The sequence below is a fragment of the Odontesthes bonariensis genome, chromosome 5 (assembly GCF_027942865.1).
Source record: "Odontesthes bonariensis isolate fOdoBon6 chromosome 5, fOdoBon6.hap1, whole genome shotgun sequence".
NCBI lineage: Eukaryota > Metazoa > Chordata > Actinopteri > Atheriniformes > Atherinopsidae > Odontesthes > Odontesthes bonariensis.
Genome location: NC_134510.1, coordinates 24,220,241 through 24,240,166, shown reverse-complemented (window position 1 = coordinate 24,240,166; position 19,926 = coordinate 24,220,241). Strand labels below are relative to the sequence as shown.

Genomic DNA, 19,926 nt, shown 5'->3' with positions numbered 1-19,926 from the left:
GAAGATGATAAGATGAAAAGGCACGTATTTTCCTGTAAGAGTGCCTTTTCTAAATAAGAATAGGTGACAACAGAAGTTTATCAGTGTTTTTAGGAATGGCTCATCATTCTATCACAGTCCACTGACTCTGACTATGTTCAACTCATTCATTCCTACACGTACTGCTTTGCTCTTTAATGATCACACTTCTGAGACGTTTAGATCATTTAATGTTTCAAATTTACCATAGAAAATGTCTGCTCTCAGAACTTATTATTTACTTTGAGCCATCACACGTTATGTCACTTATTACATAATGTTGATCTTTCACAAACAGCTGAGGTCACCAGTTCCTGTTTTTTAAGGTCAAAAACAAGTGTTGTACTACTTACACACGCAACATTAACACGAAATCCACGTTTAAATCAAATGAAAGGGTACACGAGAACAGTCACCAAACATAGTGGATCCAGATCAGGTTTGCTCATTTGAGGTGGTGGTAAAAAGAAAAACTTCAACCTAGTAAAATATTTAAGATTCTTCTACTTCTTTTGAGCCTGAAATAACTGCAGACTAAGAGTACAACTCTAAAAAGCCTGGCTGTACCACTTAAAACTTTATGTTTTTCTGCATATCACGGGTGAAAATATTCTCCCCCAAATGGATGAAAACGCCACTGACTTAGTTGTGTGAACAGCAAGTTTCTGACTCACTCCACTGTGCCCGCCCCCAGACATAAATGCAACCGTACTCTCACAACAGTCTACGGCTTAATCTCTGGATCAGTGTGTCTGAAAGCGGTTGAACGTAAACACGCAGTTATCGCTCGGAGTGTTGTTTCTTTCATGGAACACACAGCACTGAGGTTTAGGTGGGCTGTGGGTTTTGCCTCACTCCAAATGATTCAACAGTGACATGAAATGTAACCGCATTCTTTCTTAGTGATCGTTTAGTTAGTTTGAAGGGTTTACTCATTAGAGACCCAGTTCTCTTTTGAGAAACATCAGAGGTCCAAATAAAATATGTAAAATATGACCTCCCCTACGCCTCTCTGTGTATAGTCTGTTTCTACTCTGGTTTCAAATTCACTTAGTGCTATACCTTGTGAGCTACTCTGACCTGCTGTTTGCTCCTCAGCAGCCATTAATGCCATCAAAGTCTTTATCCAATCTGAGCTGGATCAGCTGCTGCTGCTGCTGTCATCTACTTGCCAGCAGAGGAACGCTCACTCGGTTACTCTACACTGTCATCTTGTTCCTGTAGTGTGACCTCGGTCGGCTCTGGAAATGTTTGGCTCTGTCTGTGCCACAGCAGGAAACAAAGAGAAACATTCATTTCAGTGATACGTTTGCATGCTTTACCCATAACACATATTATGGCACTCTCGGTCATTTCCAAAGCATGCCACAGAATTTGTTTAGAGGCAAATAGGTGACTGATTTAAGTCCAATCTAGTCATCCAGTAACCAAAACTACTTGGGGGGGAAAAGACTTTGCCAAAGTATATAATGAAAGACATGAGCTGCTACTTGCTTTTAAACTATGAACATGTGCCATATTTCTGTGTCATAATGTTAAAAAGAATAACTTTAGATATCTAACCTCTCTAGTTGACACCTTGAGATTTTTTTTCAACTGTTAATGTTTCATTTAAAAAATCAGTTGTCCTTTGATGTGACATCATATGTCTGAGCAAGTCTGTGTGTATTTCTCATAAACTTGCATTGTTCTTGTTTGTTAATAAAGTTGCAAGTACAGACTGAACTGACAAGTCTTAGTAAGAGCAACATGATGCTCGCTGGGGTGGACAGAATATCCAGTGTTTTAGAAAGACACAATGAAAAACTGTTGAGCAGTAAAATGAAGAACAGCATGTAGGATTGGTTCATATGAGCCCATAAATGAATCAATATTCTTCATGATATACACGTTTTGTGGAGAAAACCAGGAATACCTTTAGATATCAAATCACTGCAATTAATCTTTTATTTTCCATTGCTTTGTAATGTGAGAGATGCTTCTTAATCGGGCTCAGTCGAGTGTTAAAACCTCTCACTTAATAATTAACACGTGAACTTAGACGTGCGCTCACAAAGCAACATTGAAAAGGCCGCCTCGTACTTTCAAATTACCCCCTCTGCATCCCTCCTCTATCTGGATGGTGTGAAGTTAGTGCAGGTTATTGTTCCAGGGGTTTTGACACTCCCCTTTAAGTCATTCCCTGTTTCCCCAGATCCCTACTTGGCTGTTTCGGCCGCTTTGTGGGCGGGCTGCTCTGCCTTTGTCGCTCACTCCCACAGTGACGTGGAGAGAAAAGTTATCTCAGAGTACTGAAAGGTGGCTGCAGACTTGTGAGTTCCGCGCACCGATCAGCAGACAGAAAACAGCAGGGACACTGCGCAGGGAGACATTTAACATACCTCGTATTTATTTATTTGCTTATTTATTGTTTGTTGGTGGAGTATTTATCACATCTCTGTGGAAGATGAACGGAGTCACGAGGAGTCTGTGCACATTTGAGGACATTAGAAATCAGGATGCGGTAAGTTACGCGATGCTATTTATAGCTTTTACTTTCTTAATCTTAATGTACACACCTATTTCTGTATGTCTCTATCATCTGTGGAAGCTTAATGTAATTATCAGTGTATTAGCCATCAAACTAAAAACTTCCCATCCTCTTTAAATGTCCTTTCACTTCTGTTTTCTTTACATTTCCCCTGCTTTGTTTTCCCCGCAGGATAAGATGTTCTGTGTGATTTTGTGATTCTGTCACAGATCTTTACGCCAAATGGCTTCATCTTCCCTAAGTGGTCCATTTCCTTAAGCCTCTATAGCTTTGGAGTAATTAAAGTATTAGCTCCCCCCCCCCCCCCCCCCCCCCCTCCCAAACACACACACACACACACACACACACATGGAGACGAGGTCAGAATTAGTCCAGATAACATCTGTGTCGGTGTCAGGTGCCTTCTGGACTCATCACTAAAGGGCTTACACTTGCAATCGTGACAGACAGTGAAGGCAGCTTTGCTTGGGCGGTTTGTGCACCTACTGTGCATGTGGAGTTTTGTACAACAGGATTAAGTGCCACATTTGGCTGATTTGTAGCTCCTGCTTTGCGCGCCTTTAAATGAACGATGCGCAGCTGCATGTATCTCTTACAGCACACTGGATGGGGTTTATCAGTCTGTGACAGTACTGGTTTAATCATTTACCTCACCTGAAAAAGCGGGCTGTTAACCAGCACTGTGGTGTGCAACATAACCCTTTCACCTTCCACCTCAGCGCCCTCCTGCTGAGCTCCATACCTGCAATCCATTGAGATCCAATCTTAAGATAGGACAGAAAAACTCTCAGCAAGGTTTTTGTAGAAAGAAATGTCACTTTAGGCTGAAGATTAGATGTTTACAGCCAGTTTATACATTTGTGTTAACAGCCCAGACTCAAGTCATCACTTTCTACTGCGTAAGTGTGCCTCTAACAAAAAGGTCAAAGTGTACAGAGGGCAGTATCAGTCACACGCCTAAGGAACTGTGCAAAGGAATGTAATGTGAGGCAGTAAACTTCATGTTTGCTCAGGCTTCATTAATCTATCATAGATTGTTTGCGACGTTTGCATCAACGTCACACAGAACACGCTGCTATTCTTATCATAGTCAAATTCAACAGGGAAATAGTTCCCCCTCTGCATTATTTACATATATGATGTGTTTATTAAAGTCAGGTCCAAGTATTTGAACTCTCCCTGTAACAATTTGAATGACTGCGTGGAACTGAGAGGTCAGTAAGTGATACCCTAAATGGTGATAGAGGTGAGTGTGTGAGGAGGAGGAATGTTCCTGATGTAGCAGAGGGAGATTCAGTAGTTGTTGTTTTGTGAACCTGGATCTGAAATGCTGTGATTAAAAAGGTAAAACAAAACAACCACCAGTCAACCAACTTTGAAAAAAAGTTTCTTGTTATATAGTGACCAAAATTCTAACATTTCAGCTATGGTTTGAAACTCTTGGTGCTTTTTCCTCTTAAAAAAAAAAAGTGTGTTTAGATTTAATTGATTTGTTCTTTTTTTGTTTGTTTTTTCTGCCGTTTTTTTTTTTTTTTTTTTTTCTAAATGATGCCATATCTATCCACCGGACATTTTGTCTCCCCCTGTTTGCAAGCTGCTGAGCACATTCCTCAGATCACTCCTCATCTGTCAGGAGTGTCTGACATCAACGGCTGGGAATGGGCCAGACATGACATGTAGGTGCATCTATTCCGAGGAATGACGGGAAAAAGTCAGAGTACACCTGGTTCACATGCAACACACAGCAGGAACTGAGAGATGATTGCTCTCTGTTACAGTGCAGTTTGTCCTGACTTGATGAGTCAGGTCCATGAAAATTATTTGATGTTTACTGTCTCCTGTTCAGATTCTCACATGCTCAGCTCACCTCTTCCCTGTACAATGTACTTAACCTTTCCCTCAGCCCTTTAGTGTGTGTAGACTACAGAGTCAGCACTGCCATCTGAGCTACGCTTTTTACTCCCAAAAAAGGCCATATTTAGAAGTAGGGCTGTTAATCTGTCTGTTATTGACTTGATTAGATTATTTATAATCCATGAAACATCAAAAGTAACAGCCCCTGATTATTTATGTTGTCCAGCCGACAGCCCATTACCCAAAAGTATTTATTTCCTATCTTACATCTTACTAAGAAAGAGAGAGAGGTGTGGACCTCTCAAAGTTTGAGATTGATGGCGGGCTTGAATAATCAGTTTCCTCTTAATCTTCTTTTGATTAATCATTGCTACTTCATTCAAAGGGCATCATACCTGTTAACAATAGGTGTGTTCAGGGGAAAAAGACCTTGATAGAAAGAGGCATTGATCACAGTCAAGTACTTAAGGTGGCAGTGAAGCTTTTAGTCCTAGTTTTGTTGATTTTTGTCTTATCAAATATTTCCTGTTCTTAGTCATAACTTTGAAATTTAAACTGTGTATAATTTAGACAAAGATCCTGTTCAGCAGTTTGTGTTAAGAGAACACAGACGTACTTAGAAGTTAGGAAGGTGGAGCTTACTTAAATAAAGGAAAAGTAGAATTTTTCGGGGGGTTTTTTTATATTTTGTTTGAGTAATGTACCAAAACTCGGCTGTAGTGTAGACGGGTGAATCCAGAAATCTGATATGATGCTTGCAGCACCAGCTGCTGAGCCGTCGGATCACACCTGTCGGAGCCTCGGAGGCTGAGGTTTATACTGCATTTGGACAAAAGACAAAAGTGACATCTGTGCAACGTGAATGGCAGAGCAGTGCACGAGGAAGACAAAAACGGATTTAATGGACGGTGGTGTGTGCACACTCAAACTCTCTTGAAATTCTTTGTGTAATGCAGGTGCCACACAAAGAAGATGCTTTACTATTTATGGCCTTAGTTTCTGCCTCTACCCCTGCTCATAAATCTAAACACGTTCATACAAGCACTGTTTTTTTTTTTTGTTTGTTTTTTAGAATATCACAGGTCAAATTCACGAGGGACAAATTTAGAAGCTCTGCTTGTTTACAAGCAACATTCCTGAGATGCTAGTCATCCCTTAGCAAATTTAAGCCAGATAATTTACAGGCCTCCTGGTGCCAAAGTTCAGAACAAAAGCATCTTCATATCCTTTTCAGCCGGTCTGTTCACTGCGATCTTCTCTGCCTATTATGGTGCAACCAGCTGTGTGGACTCTGTGTGTGAGATCGGTTTCATGTTTCTCCCTTTAGGTAGAAGGCAGTGTGCACTTTGGGCTACTGTACGTGTATTTTCCATTGATTGTGTACGTGTGGATGCGTGCGTCACCGTTCACGAACGCATCCAACTGCTCCCTTTGTCCCCGTTCCCAGGAAGGCTTGTATTACAGGTTGTGTTTGAAGCTGGGATGTACGGCATTTTTGTGTGTCAGTGGATATAAAAGGAGAAAGCAGACAGAGAGGCTACCGTGCAAATGGCTTACTCTGGAGCGAAGATTAGCAGGGATTTGATGCTGTGTGAATGACTGGAGAAGTTGTACAATGATGAATTCCTTCTTAACAACCCTCCCACTGTTCCCCTTTTCTCACCCCCTCCTCTCTTTTCCTTCCCCTAATCGGTGCGCTCCATTAGAGCATTCAGACGTCTGCAATCTGAGAGAGAAGCATGTTTAACAGGAGAAGAATTTGTCCTTTCATTTTCCTGAGTTTTGCTATTAGGCTGTTTCCTCTCCCTTTGTCTTTCATGTCTACTGTATTTCCCAGTTCCGTCTGCCTCTCTGTGCCTTTTATTACTGTAGTTCCTGAGCTGATAGCCAGCTCATCTAAAGGCCCTGTGTGCTCTGTACACACAGCTTGTCTTTTATAACTGCTCTTTATCATGACATTATGCAACAAGACCTGCTTTATTTCCAATGCCTGGTCAAAATCAATGGGGCACTCTGTCAAACAAGAGGGTTTCCCTACTGAGACACTCATAATGAGAATTAACTGGATATTTTCATTATTGAAATGTTGATTTTAATTTAGATGCATTTAATCAGCACTAGAATCTTTTACTGGCTAATCTTTTTTCTTCCATTTCTTTCTTTTTTGTTTAAAAATCTATTAACATTTGTTCTTTCTCTTTTTTACTCTTTTTTCATTCAATTTTTTTTTAAATATTAAGAAGTAGATAGAGATAGGATAAATGTGCATGTCAGTCCATGTATTTATTACAGCCCAATAAATCTCTTTGTCATAATATGTTCTACAAAGCTTCCTAAGATATTAAAGAAACTTCAGGTTAGCATTGCCTATTGTGTACCAAATATTTCCTTGGGTCGTACAGACATGAAAACTTATATTATTAACCCATTATTGTTATGATTTAATTCCCAGAAGTGCCTCCTAAAGTCTTTCTGCTATGACCATACTAAGATAAGAACTTATTGTAATACTGTGGGAGGAGTGAGAGAGTAGTTGGACCCACCCTGATATGGCAGAGAGACTGTCCAGGATCAGATTGTGATCATTATGATGTTGTACAAAGATGGACAGTTGTTGTATTAGTCAACACACACTTATCACAGCAGAAACATGAGGAAATATTCTGTTCAGCTTGCGGATGATACACAAGTTTATAGTGAATGTGCTGATGTCTGGGACAAGCTTTGACCTCATTATCTATATTTGGATCCATTGTCCCTTTATTGCTTTTGTTCTAATGATTGCTTCATTGACTGTGTGGTTACTGCTGGCTGTGCAACAATGTGACCTGCAGGGTTAACAAAGACATCCTCCATCCTCAATCTAAGCCTTTTCTAAAAGTTCATTCTTGATACTAAAAACAGCACGTTTTTCTAACAAACCCCACTTCCTTCACATCAATCATTCTTTTAATCTTCAAAGCAATGTCTCCTACATCACGTTAGACGCAAAGTAACACACTGTGGCTGCGCTCTTTGGGCTGCAGGTCAGGCACCAAAGACAAACGGCAAAAATAAACTGTAATTGCACAAAAAACAAACAGTCCCACTCAAACATTCCTTGTGGTCTCAGTGAGAACACACACAGATATACTTCCTTTACAGGATTATTAACCAGCCAGGTATAATATATGACCAATTAAGCTGATCATGCATTTGTGTGTGTGTGTGGGCATGTTCCTGTGCATGCACATAATTAGTTGCATACTTGCATTTGTTTTTGTTTCTAGACACTTCTGTTTTATCTCTGCATGTTTATGTCTCACAGTTGACACAGTGAATACCCAGAAGAAACAAAGAGAACAAGTTGTGTTGTCTGGAAAGAGTTACGCAATGTCTCTGACCTCCTCCCTCGCATCCGCATGCTTACCCCTGACATGGTTTCAGGGGTCTTTCATTTACTGAAAGACTCACACCCAATGACATCCTGCTCCAGACTTTTTCCTCTAAAGAGCCGTCTCTTGTGTGACTACCAACCCATTTCCCAAAAAGTTGGGCGCTGTGTAAAATGTAGATAAAACCGGAATGCAATTGCAAAGAATGAATTGAATTACATGTGGAGGTTTGCGTGTGTGGATTTTTAAGTTGTCTGTGCACTATTCAGTTTCGGATCAGTCCTCCTTCTTATATTGTAAATATGCCAGATAGTTTATGGCTACGCTGAGGATTTGTTGCCATGGAGAAATGGTTTCTTAACTCAACACAGCACCCTCTGCCCTGTTTCCCAGAAATCCAGCCTCTGCTTCCAATTGGCTGTAAGCGTCTTGAGGGTTTCCGCCTAAGTCCCTCTGACGTCCATAGCACACAATTTAAATCAAACAATCTGTCTCTTTGCAGTGTTGTAAAACTTTTGCTTTCTTTCTGACGCCTGTTCCACTCTCTTACTGGTTACTACCCCCTTTCTCCCCCCGACTTTGTGTTGCTCAGTGACTATGACTCAGTCTCTCCTCCTCTTTTTTTCCCTCTCCTCCTCAAAATAGTCCTCAATCAGTCTCTCCATCACATAACGGTCTCTTTGTGGATTCACTTCATCTTCGTCTCACTTTCAGGAAGGTTGCAGGCGACTCAGGCTCACGCTTCTCGACCAGGGTGAGGCATCTCGCACAGAGCAGCACAGAGACAAGGTAAGAACCTCCTACACATGAAAACGTAGGTTACAGTCTGAACTGTAACACTGGAGCATGAAACAGACCCAATCCAGGGTACTAAAACACTGTAGTTTTGAGTAATGGAAAATGGTGAGGAAGCGTTGTACATCCATAATGAGGATACCTGTTGCCAAAGTATGCGGTTTAAGACATTATGCTTTGATATTTGAACAATTTGCACACCCGTCTAAATGTGTGAGGTTGTTTTTGTTGTCACTGAATCATCAAAAGCGTGTTTGTTTAGGTCATATTTTGACGTGAAACCTCAGACAGTTAATCCTCTTAATGATTCAGAGGAATTAGCTCAGAGCAACTGGGTTTTCACACATGCATCTTGTGGCATTCCAAGACACGAACTATTCAAGGTGCTCATAAATTTGCAATAGCTGGCTTCAGCTTTTAATTAATGTGGTTCCCACGCACTCAAAACGTCTCAAGACAACCGGTGTTCCACCAAAACCAGCAAAATCACCAGAGCAGTGGAGTTGCATAATGCCCACCCACCTTTTTCTACATGTCCCTCTGTCTCTCTGTGCATGGTTTGCCAAGTGTGTCCACCCCTTCCAGAGAAGTACCAGATGTTTATGGGTTAGTCAGTCTCCATAGCAATAGCTCTTAAATGTTTCTCCCTCCTGATAATAGAGGCTCGCAGTCTGTCACATGCACACAGGGATAATTTGCTCATGACAAGGCTTTATATTCATTCTTTAGTTTAATTGCATCATTCATACAGACATTCCAGACATTTCATAATGATTATTAAACAAATGTTCTGCCGGCTGTTCCTCCAAGTCCTGTGTTGCAACATCACAAACAACTCCTCCCGGATTATCTTCACTCAGTTTGTGCATGATGTATCAGACTCTCTCATGCTCAGGCAACACAGTGCATGCTCCGTTGTTAACTCCTCTGCCCTCTGATCTGCAGCCAGTCGGACGAGCTTTCGCACTGGTGCAGCCAGCCAGTGACAGGACGACTCCGAACCCCGAACCAGTGAAATCGACAGTAGAGCAGGTAGAGATCATCAAGGTGAGCGTAAAGGATCGCCTGTTGGTACAAATAGGTAATGGCATGTTTTTGTTAGTTTGTCAGGAGGGTATTTTAATGTTGATGTGCCAACTTGTTTCAGGTGTATCTAGAGACCCGCAGACAAGAGCAGCAGAAGCAACAACAGAGCCTGAAGATGCTATCAGATGAAGTTTCACAGATACAGGAGGTCAGTTTATCAACAGAATCCAGCCATTACTGTTTCACTAATAAGCAAACACACACTCACACTGCAGTCAGTCACCATTGTTTGCCGGATTATCTCAGCATTTGCATGTTTGCATCATGTAAATCCTCCTCGCTCTCATGCTTCTGCCTCTCTCTTGTCTTCTCTTTGGATCAAGTTCCTGCATTGATCATTTGGTGGAGATTTAACACGTTTTAACGTTTAAAAAAAAATTCAACTCTACCTCAGCCAGCAAAAATAAATGAATAAATGCTGATTGCATGTTAATCCATCAGTGATTATCCAAAAGTATAATTTTTACAAATAGAGAAATGAATGAGTGTTGACACTTTGACATTCATTTTGCTGATAATACTCAAACCATTTAATTTTCTGTAAGTGAGGTTTGTTTCTTTTACTTTTACTTGTGAATATTCTTAATTTATGGTATGGCTATGTTTATTTACTTTAAGTAAAAGCCCAAGTACGTTATCCACCAACGTCAATTAATGACTAAATATGTGTGTTTCATGCAGGTGAGGTATTGCCTGAAGACTCTGAGGGAGCAGATGGCGGCCAAAAGCAAGGTGACCATATTGCATTGTGCCCTCCCTATTGTTACCCTCAAATCCTGTGCGCTTGATGGCATTTCCTTCACCTCTCGCATCTCCATCACTTAAGCATTCCCTGCTGACTTCCTCCTTTTCTCTCTCCAGCCGCACACAAACGGGTGGAAGGTCAGCAATCCCTTCAGAAAGAACCTCTCGTCTGTCCCCAAAGGAGGAGACCAATCTGACGTGCAGGTGAGCAGCTTCTCACATGAACCCACTCTATTCGAGGTGTTGTTTAGAATGTACAGTATATGTGCATGTTTTTCCGTGTGTCAGGTCTGTGCACATATCGACTCTCGTATGTGTACACCATAGCCTCTGTCTACTGTTTGTTTTTCCATATGATTCCTGTAAAGCGATCGTGCACAGATAAAGGGAAGGGTTAAACATGCAAGCAGAGAGGGGAAAGGGTAAATATGGTCGTAGACCCCCCCACCCCCGGGGGCATATGAAAATGCACGGAAAAGCTGTTCCGGCACATTCTGTTCCTCTGCCTGCGTACATTGTTGTTTTGAGGCGCTCCTCATTCCACAGGGGCTTCATCCTTTAATAGTTTTGTTGTTGTCTTTGAGTCGCACACTTCGAACATCAGCCACTACACGCATGCCTGCGATGTTTTGCACACACACACAAAAGTGACACCTTTCCATTTGGTCTATTTTTGTGGCAGTTATAGTAGTATCTGTGACTCACACTGCAGCTTACTCGCATTCAGTAAGTGTTTCATTAATAGTAGGGAAACACTGGTCATGATCTAACCGCTGTAGTGACGCACGCTGACACGCCTGTTTTTTTCTCTGTAACAGCCAAACCCACACAGCTCGGACGAAACAAAAACACGATTTCTATTACATCATCATGAAAGCATCTATCCAACTCTGTTTGTTACCAATGTAACACTTAATTTCATATATGTTTAGGATGCAGATGATGAAGCAGAGAGAAACAAGCTGAGAGAAGTCAGTAAGCGTTTGTATGCTCAGCTGCAGGAAGCAGAGAAGAAACATCTGGAGGAGCGGGAGAGACTGCAGGTAACGTGCAGGCATTCTTCTTGCCTTATTGCTGTGAATTCTTGTTGAATGAAAGCAATACACTAAACAAACCAAACTCCCTGTCTCCTCTAGGCTGAAGGCAGCAGGCTTAGGGAGTGTCTGAGTGACCAGGAGGACAAGTTGAGGATTACAGAAGAAGCCAGTGAGAGTAAAGACAAGCGCATTGAAGAGCTCCAGAGGCTGCTGGGAGGGATGGAGCTGGAGAGCGCCACCCTGAGGGAGGCGATCCACAGCCGCGAGGATGAACTGCGGGAGCTGCGGAAGATCAGAGAGGAGGGCCACAAGGATGAGCAAAGGTCAGCTCTAAAAACAAACAAAAACACTACATCAGACGTACAATCTTTCGATCAGAGACAGTATGGTGAGCTGCAACTGTCCGTGTGTATTTTCAGGGCTGAACAGTTGGAGAAGGAGGTGGCTATTCTCAAAGAAAAGATCCACCATCTGGATGACATGCTGAAAAGCCAACAACGGAAAGTCCGACACATGATTGAGCAGGTGAGAAGCACGTGTATGAGACTACATAGCGTGCACACATGGCCTCATATTTGTACAGGGTTCGCTCACTGCTTGTTTCCTCGTCTTTAGCTCCAGAACTCTCGCATGGTGATCCAGGAGCGAGACCGCGTGATCAGAGAGCTGGAGGAGAAGGTGGCATTTTTGGAGGCTGAGGTGAGGACCGCCCTGTGGAAATATGTTTGGGATTTCAAAGGAATTTAAGATGAAGAGTCTGACGGTGAGACAAGATATGAGTGAAGGGAAAGAATAAAGAAAAATGATCCAGCTCAGCCTGATATCTGCAGAGAGAGAAAAGATGAAAGTGGAAAAGATCCTGTTAGTTTTGGCTTCAGTTATTTATGTAAAATAATTTCAGTTCAGTAAAACTTTATTAATCCTATTAATATTAATTAAAACTACCAGCCAACAGTTCAACATATGGGTAGCAGAAACACCATTTGTTCACTGTTTAGTCCAGAACAATATGAGCATTCTTTCTGATTGGCGTATGTGTGTATAACCTCTGAAACCTTCCTGTATGTGCAGAATCGAGAAATGCATGACCAGATGGACTACTTCCTGGGTGGACAAAGGTCAAATTCCTACCTTTCATCAGAGCGCAACCCCCAGATTGTTTACAGGTATCTTACTTTGCCCATCCTCTTCAAGTATTTCTTCTGCAAGCGTTGCAAAATGCAAATAGGTCCTGCACGATTCTGGTTTTTGTATGCATGGGTTGCAAAGAATTGTATTTGTTTTGATTTTGAAAATCTTTCAGACTAATTTTGGAAGTAATGTCAATGAATGTAAACTCATTCATTTTATTGATTAATTGTCTTCGTGCTATTTTCAATATAAAAACAGCTAACTTTTCCTCCTTCTGTTGCAACAGTAAACCACTCAAGCCGTCCACCTCCTCCAACAAACCGCTTCCTTTCATCAAAGTCATCGAGATCAAGTCATGAAGCGACTGATGAGGAAAGGGGCGGGGCCCAGAACGACCGACCCCTCACCGTGCAGACTGAATTCAAACAGCAGCACAACAAGCTACCACATCAATTTGTGTGAATATTAGGGAAATCGGGCCTTAAAGGCATGGTTGGTAATCCTGTTCAGAAACACATTTTGTAATACTGGGTGAAATGGTCCGTCTGTCCTGAGAGAAATCTATACAAGATGTATTTAGAAAAAGGGACGAAAATAATCAGACCTCTGTGGCAGCTGCAGGACTGAGAAAAAGCTGACCAATCCGAGATCAGCGTCCCGCTGATCTCGGATTGGAGCGCCTACAAAAACCAATCAGATGCCTCTGCTTTCTGCCTACGCCCCCCTCTGTCGGCTCCCTGCTCCGTGTGCGCATGCGGTTCTACCGGCTTTGGATGAAGCACTGACGGAATGGGGAGGGGGGGGTGGAGCTTAGAGGAGGGGACACTTTCGAATCTTGCTAGCTCTCTTGCTAGCTCTCTAGGATTACCTACCATAGCTTTAATCTTCCTACACAGCAACTGTAACAATTCCACAAACACATTTATGAAGGAAACAGTGAAGTGTTTGGCAGCACACACTGTGCATGTGCATAATGACTGTATCAGCTTTTATTGTAGATACATTAGATGTACTGATGTGCATTGTGTGCTTTCCTTTTAATACTAGTGTATGGAAGTGTCCTACTTTTTCTGCTCTGCTTCGATCACTTACTCAACCTTTGAGTTTATGATGTTGTCGTATGAAAACAGAACCGTTGATGGAAGATCCTTTTACAAGTTCAAGTGACGTCATAAAGTTCATAAACAGTAATGTAGCGTCAATATACTGTAGCTAACTGGACTGCCGTGACAGATCGTGTATAAATCATTAACTAGATCATCTAAATTGTGTGTCCTTGTACTCATTAGTCACTCATCCTTGACTCTGTTCACTCGGAATGTGAATGGTATGATGTCTTTCTTATTTAAATTCTGACCGTGTCACCCAGAACACCAAGTCATAATCAGGCTGGGTTCTTTTTGTTCTTTGATATTCTGTAAAACAGCTGAACGGTCTCTAAGCCCTCGGTAACTATCGGAGACTTTGTGATACTGTGAGGACGCAGAAGGAAAGATTAAGATGTGTCCTTACTCTCCATACATTTTGCATTTCAGTTCCCTGTCATTGTGTAAACAGTCACTTTGTTGTTGTACATATTATTACTGAATGTGTCTGGATGTGTGGATTTCTAACAACTTTCTCCTTTGTATTTATTTATATTAAGTAACCTCTTGACTTCTAGAGGAGCTTTTGTATGAAGTACGTCTTAATCTGCCATCTGTGTTTGTGGTTTTCTGAATAAATGCTTTGAATTTACACGTCACTGCCTGTTGGATTACGATGGAGGTGTCGCCCTCTGCTGGACACAAATCACACTACAAATGACTAGTCGGATAAACACTAAAATGCAAAGTATTCTAGTTAACCTTTCACCCAAGGAGCACAACATCTATCAAACTTTAAAAAGCAATTATCACTCTGTCAGTCTCACACGTTCGGCAAAACACTACACACACTTACATACATTAATCACATCAATATCTCATTTTCTGGCACTTTTCCCTTGATGAAGAAGTCACAAAACACAGAAAAAAAAATCTGAACCAATGTCTCTTTAATTTGAAAAAATGATAATGATATGTTATCTAATTCTCAGGGTTTACTGTGCTTCATGCTAATTATACAGTACATAAAAGCATTGTTCACCAACTCAACTCTTTGTAACAGTCTTATCTGGATGGCAACTTGTACAGCAAGCACCACAGAAAATAAAACCAGTCTGGCATTAACCCTTGACGCTGGATGAAACAGACACAGCTCAGACATCAACGGGCCGGTCGGCAGCGATCGATAAAGACACTTCCCCCCGACGCCATACCTCACATTCAGAATTTGTTAATGCACTGAAATACTGTTAAGATACATTGCACTGATAGAATTGATCAAGTAATAGTAAAAAGCACTTCATCATCACAGTTTCTGTAAACAAGTATGGCTTCTGTAACATGAGGCTTTGAAAGAACAAGCTGTTGAATTCACAGCCAAGAACAGGAAAAAAGAAAGAAAGAAAGAAAGAAAAAGAAAAAAAAACAAACATAAACGTAAACATAACTGACATAAAGACTTTTTTTTTCTTTCAGTGTAAAACAGCCATAAATGGCGGTTTGCTCTACAAACACTGTTAACTATAAGCTCTTGGTTAATGTCAATATGTCTGCATAGGCCTTTACTTTGTGCAATAAATACTGATTGTCCTATGTCATTGCATAGCCCCATAGCTGAGATTTTGTTTTGGTCAAATCAACCTTACTTTCTTTTATATTCATGTTTTTACCCAATACAGAACTCATACATGCTATAATACAGGATACAAGCATAAGCTACACTTAGGCAAAGAGCGATGTACCAGCAGTCTGATATGTACTATTCTGTAAACCAGGCAGTACATATTGGTAAATGAAGGCAGTGATTTTGTCTTTTTCTTTTTTCCCCTCCACAAACATCAAACAACAGTGATTGTCACTGTCCACATAGGCACTGATCACTGGCAGCTCGAATTCCTTGACCTTTGCTTTTTGGACAGGCTCGAGCAGAATTCAGAGTGTACTGTCCAGTGTGTTGTAGTTGTCTTTGAAGTTTTTCAGCTCCAGAAAGTTTCTGGGCCTCTTGCTGCGCTGCTGCATTGAAGACGTGAGGTAAGTGGTTTGTGTAGGCGACGTGGAGGAAACGCTCGCAGGCTCAGTGGCGCTGGTCAGATCTCTGGCCGCAGACTGGTGGCGCTGGCTTGGAGAGCTGCCGCCGCTGCTGCTGGACTTCACGCTGAAAAAGAAACGGGTCGTTCCCACAGCACGATCAACATTCCGTGTCGGGATTAGCTTAAAAGGAAGGCTGTACAGCAGCATTGTGGGGGGAAAAGAGCTTGTGTTTACTTACATAGAGGCGAGTTCAGTGAGAGCTTCCTGGTATTTTAAAAATTCAGCCTCACCAAAGGCCTAAAGAAAAAAACGGGCAGAACATCAGTGAAGGCAGTCTGTACTGAATCCAGCGCATATTCTTCACATACATCCTATCTACCTTGAAGATAAAGGAAGCACATGTTGCGTGCCTCCTCCCGTCTGTGAGCTGTTAATGTAAAAGAAAGCAGGTTTGGCTAAATGGTAAAAAGTTAAGTTATTCTAACCGGACAAAATTAATGCAGCCGACAACATTTTGGATTTCAATGGAATTAAACTCCATCAAACTACAAATGTTCTGATTTTTGTTTTTTTTCTAGTCTCGTGTCATCTCATCTCATCAATCTACAATGCAAAAACAGTTTTTTTCTGTTGTCACATTAATCATTATGAATAAACTGAAATATTTATATGTCTCTGTAGACATTCAGACCATTCACATTCACACGTGAGATCTAGTGCATATTAGTGAACTAAGAGCACACGACTCAAGACCACGAGAAGTAAAACCCTCTGATCTGATGCAACTAAGATTTAATCGTTTTTGCCACAATTACCAACAGTGTGTGGGCAGGAATCCAGGCACGAAGCACAGCTCTAATCCCATCTCTACAGTTAAACACGGTGATGGCAGCGTCATTCTTTTTGTAAGAGGAGATCGGACACCAGTCTGAACAAAAGGAAAGGCTCATGCTTTTCCAGGGTTTTTCCAGGGTTTTAGACTGGAGCAAAGAATCACATTTCAAAAGGACAAGAATCAAAGGTTTGCAGCCACGACAACACAGATGTGGCTTAAAGAAAACTCTGTGGTGTGACGCAGGCAGAGTCTGGACTTCAATCTGGATCCCAGGAAGAATAGCTGCAGCTGGGATCCTAATAAACTAACCAACGCAGTACTTAATCCCTGCAGAGACCTGAAAATGGCTGTGCACTGAAACTTTCCATCCAAACCTGCTTAAACTTGATTCTTTCTGCCAAGAAATGGGAAAAGCGTGTAAGATTATTTCCAACAAGCGTAAAACGTCTGCCAATGGTGGTAAATATACTTTATCAAAGTACTAAATGAAGCTTCTGAATGCCTGCGTGAATGGAATATCATAATAAAAATTTAAAAAAAAAAACTGTTTTTGCTTTGCTATTGTGAAAATGAAAATAAATGAGCAAATTCATGCTAAGATAAGTTAGAAATATAAAAAAATAAAACTAGAAAATAAAAGAGTTGCTGCTGCTGAAATACTTGACTTAGTCCAAGCTTTTAAATTCAATGTATTTGTTGCTCAATTTGACACAGAACTGCAGCATAAAATGGTAATTACATCATAACTGCGACATAAATAACGTCATTTGTTGCACACACACACACGAACCACTGACCTCTGCCCCATGACGTGCCTTATTGTAGCCATCTAGCACCGTGTCAATGAGAGACTTCTGGTTGTCTCTGAACATGCAGTGGGAGTTTCGGAGCTGTAGCAGCCAGGTCCGAAACCTTTTCCCGGTCACAGCAGTGGATGTTCCGCCCAGTTCACGGAAAGGAAAATCTGATGACAGAGAGTGGAGACGTCGATGTGACAATGGGGAGGATTTGTTGAGCCATCATGGCAAGGCAAGACGTAAAAAAAGTAACGGAGACAGAAAAATCCTACCAGTGTCTCTTATAGCATCCAACGCTCTCATCCTATACATGTAGTCATAGGAACCTGTGACACACACATACACACAGCCTTATCATTGAGCTGGATTATAAACTACTCATGTGTATGATTCATCTGCATGAGTGTTTATGTGCTCTTCTCACCAGACTGTTCTCTCTGGTTCAACCGGTGATCGTCGGGAGACAAGAGACGAGGCTCAAAGTGGATTTTCTGGACCTGGCACAGTTTTGCATCAATTTTTTGTTTAAGCTCCTGCAAAGCGGGCACACAACACTTCATTACATGCACGCAAAACAACACAATCTACACCAGGACTCGACAGCAAGAAACTGTCCAGGACCAAGCTTGTGGTGTGGGTTATACCTTAGGCGCATTGTGTCCAAGGGGAGCATGTGGTCCTTGCCGAGATTTCATGGCAAATCGCATAATTTGTCTTTTCACAAAGATGAACAGCAAAACAAACACCTAGAGGAAAGTCAAAGGTTAGAAAAACACTCTACTTTATGGACAAGGATCAGCCCCAACTTTGAACCCATCAGGTCGAAAAGCTCCGTGGGTCCCCCGCCAAAACAGGTCTGACCTGTTGGGACACATAAACGGGCGCAAGGTTTTTCAGCAGAACACCGTTTTGTGACGACAAGATATGCATTGTTTGCATTACCCGCCAGAGGTTTTAATGCTGTATGTGACCCGAGTACAAATACATGCATCAACAGCCAAGTTTTGAGGCTTTTCTTCGTTCAATTTGTCCTCACAAAGAAAAGTTCATTAAAAAGCAAATTTTCATTCATTCAATTTTCTTATAACACGGACATAAATAGCAAAGGACAAATACTTATAAAGGTTTTATTTATTCCACTGAAAATATGTCAACTGCTTTCACTAAAGAAATTCTAATATGTCGACGATATGTCAGATTCCCTTTGGAAACCTTGGCCGAGGCTCAGCACAGACACTTCATGACAAAGCTGCACAACAAAGTTAAAGTTTGTATAAAGCCAAAGTGTTTCTTTTCCTGATCACAGTACCTTGGCCAGTTATCAATCTCAGAATAGCAAATGAGGCAAGGCTTTCTTCATCGACTTGACGCCATAAATACCAAAACCTCTGGAGAGAATTCAGAAAATGTGATTCATTTTCGAAGGCGATTGTTATCTAACATGTTTGCTTTCTGCTCACTTGAACAGACACATTTTAATTCACCAATTATCAATTCCAATAACTTTTATACAAAACTGTTTTAATAAATGTTTGCCAATGAAAAGGGCTAAATAGCTTTGCAAAAAAAAAGCTGTAGTGAGCAGTATTATTATTGGTAAGTTATTAAAAGTATTAGGGAAACAATATTAGTACTTTAGATAGAAAATTATACATTCAATGGATTTATGTAATCCAGTTAAGGGAATAGTTTAGCAGGAAGGGTGGCACCGTTTGACAGCCATAGCCTCAAGAGGGGCTGAGCCCGCCTAAAAGTCTGACCCTAGAATCGCCCCTGCTGGTGTCCTTCACATATAAAGTGAAGTCATATGAACACAATGCATTAAAGTAGTTGGTGGATTAGATGAACTTGCATTTCTGTTGTAGCCTACTTGTAAAGACAGGCTGACTCTTTGGAATAGGAGTTCCGCATACTCAGAATCTGATGACTACACTGAGCCAAAGTCACACTCTGCAACTTAAACCTCGAGCTGCTTTCCAATTTTGTGGTCACGCGAGTTTCAACTTAAACTTTAATGACTCAAACTGTGCTCCAGCCTCTCTTAACAATGGGAAAACACTCACCAGACTTCCGTAAGCCATTACGAGAACAACGTTAACGCTCGAGAGAAAGCCGTCCGTCCGCATTTTGAGACGGATTTGGTAAAATCGTTTTTACGAAGTCAGCAGGCGAAAACCTCGCGTCCAGAGGTCGATCTTCGTAAAACGTGTGGTTTCATTTAAGCATCGGTCACATCAAACAAACATTAAGACAGAGTCAGAAAACATACGAGTTGGTTAAAGTGCTTGTTGCCGTTACATTCCAGTGCCTGCTTTGTTGACTTCCGTGACAGTCACGTGACCGGCACGGCCCAGGCTGACGTCAGAATCTCACGTTGTTGTGGCTTTTTCCGCCACCTGCTGTTAAACTTCAGAACGACGCCTCAAACAAACAGACTAAGAATTTAGAGGACGAAATGCTACAGAAAATTAGAATCATCACGTCTTTCGTCTTAAACTTCGACAGTCACAGTTTTTCTATGTTTATTTATTTATTAATCTTTGTTGACAGACCACACTCACTGAGTCCCACACCCCAAAGAACGGATTTAAAGCACCAGTGTGTCTCTG

At 41.4% G+C, this 19,926-nt stretch overlaps 2 protein-coding genes across 3 annotated transcripts; one reads left to right on the top strand and one right to left on the bottom strand.

Annotated features, from left to right (window-relative positions):
• Positions 1 to 2,294: 2,294 nt before the first annotated feature.
• tuft1a (tuftelin 1a) lies at positions 2,295 to 14,306 on the top strand. Its single transcript, XM_075465520.1, has 12 exons — positions 2,295 to 2,521; positions 8,491 to 8,565; positions 9,517 to 9,618; positions 9,719 to 9,805; positions 10,339 to 10,389; positions 10,519 to 10,605; positions 11,334 to 11,444; positions 11,538 to 11,761; positions 11,858 to 11,963; positions 12,054 to 12,137; positions 12,510 to 12,604; positions 12,856 to 14,306. Exons 1-12 carry the CDS (start codon positions 2,465 to 2,467, stop codon positions 12,926 to 12,928), a joined length of 1,152 nt encoding a protein of 383 aa, XP_075321635.1. The 5' UTR covers positions 2,295 to 2,464; the 3' UTR covers positions 12,929 to 14,306.
• Positions 14,307 to 14,587: 281 nt separating this feature from the next.
• Positions 14,588 to 19,647, bottom strand: ltap1 (lipid transport auxiliary protein 1). Of its 2 annotated transcripts, XM_075465518.1 has the most exons (8): positions 19,381 to 19,647; positions 17,962 to 18,063; positions 17,742 to 17,850; positions 17,590 to 17,643; positions 17,318 to 17,484; positions 16,065 to 16,112; positions 15,924 to 15,982; positions 14,588 to 15,809 (listed from the first exon to the last, which is right to left on the bottom strand). In XM_075465518.1, the coding sequence occupies exons 1-8, from the start codon at positions 19,441 to 19,443 to the stop codon at positions 15,587 to 15,589; spliced, it is 825 nt and encodes a 274-aa protein (XP_075321633.1). In that variant the 5' UTR covers positions 19,444 to 19,647; the 3' UTR covers positions 14,588 to 15,586. The 2 variants fall into 2 exon arrangements, with proteins under 2 accessions (XP_075321633.1, XP_075321634.1); XM_075465519.1 differs by lacking the exon at positions 16,065 to 16,112.
• Positions 19,648 to 19,926: the final 279 nt, after the last annotated feature.

Coding starts and splice junctions, on each gene's coding strand:
- ltap1 (XM_075465518.1), bottom strand. CDS start 19,443: ATGCGGACGGACGGCTTTCTCTCGAGCGTTAACGTTGTTCTCGTAATG. Junction 17,644..17,741: donor GAACCAGAGAGAACAGTCTG/GTGAGAAGAGCA, acceptor TGTGTGTCACAG/GTTCCTATGACTACATGTAT. Junction 15,810..15,923: donor CTCACTGAACTCGCCTCTAT/GTAAGTAAACAC, acceptor TTTCTTTTTCAG/CGTGAAGTCCAGCAGCAGCG.
- tuft1a (XM_075465520.1), top strand. CDS start 2,465: ATGAACGGAGTCACGAGGAGTCTGTGCACATTTGAGGACATTAGAAAT. Junction 11,445..11,537: donor AGGAGCGGGAGAGACTGCAG/GTAACGTGCAGG, acceptor TGTCTCCTCTAG/GCTGAAGGCAGCAGGCTTAG. Junction 12,605..12,855: donor AACCCCCAGATTGTTTACAG/GTATCTTACTTT, acceptor CTGTTGCAACAG/TAAACCACTCAAGCCGTCCA.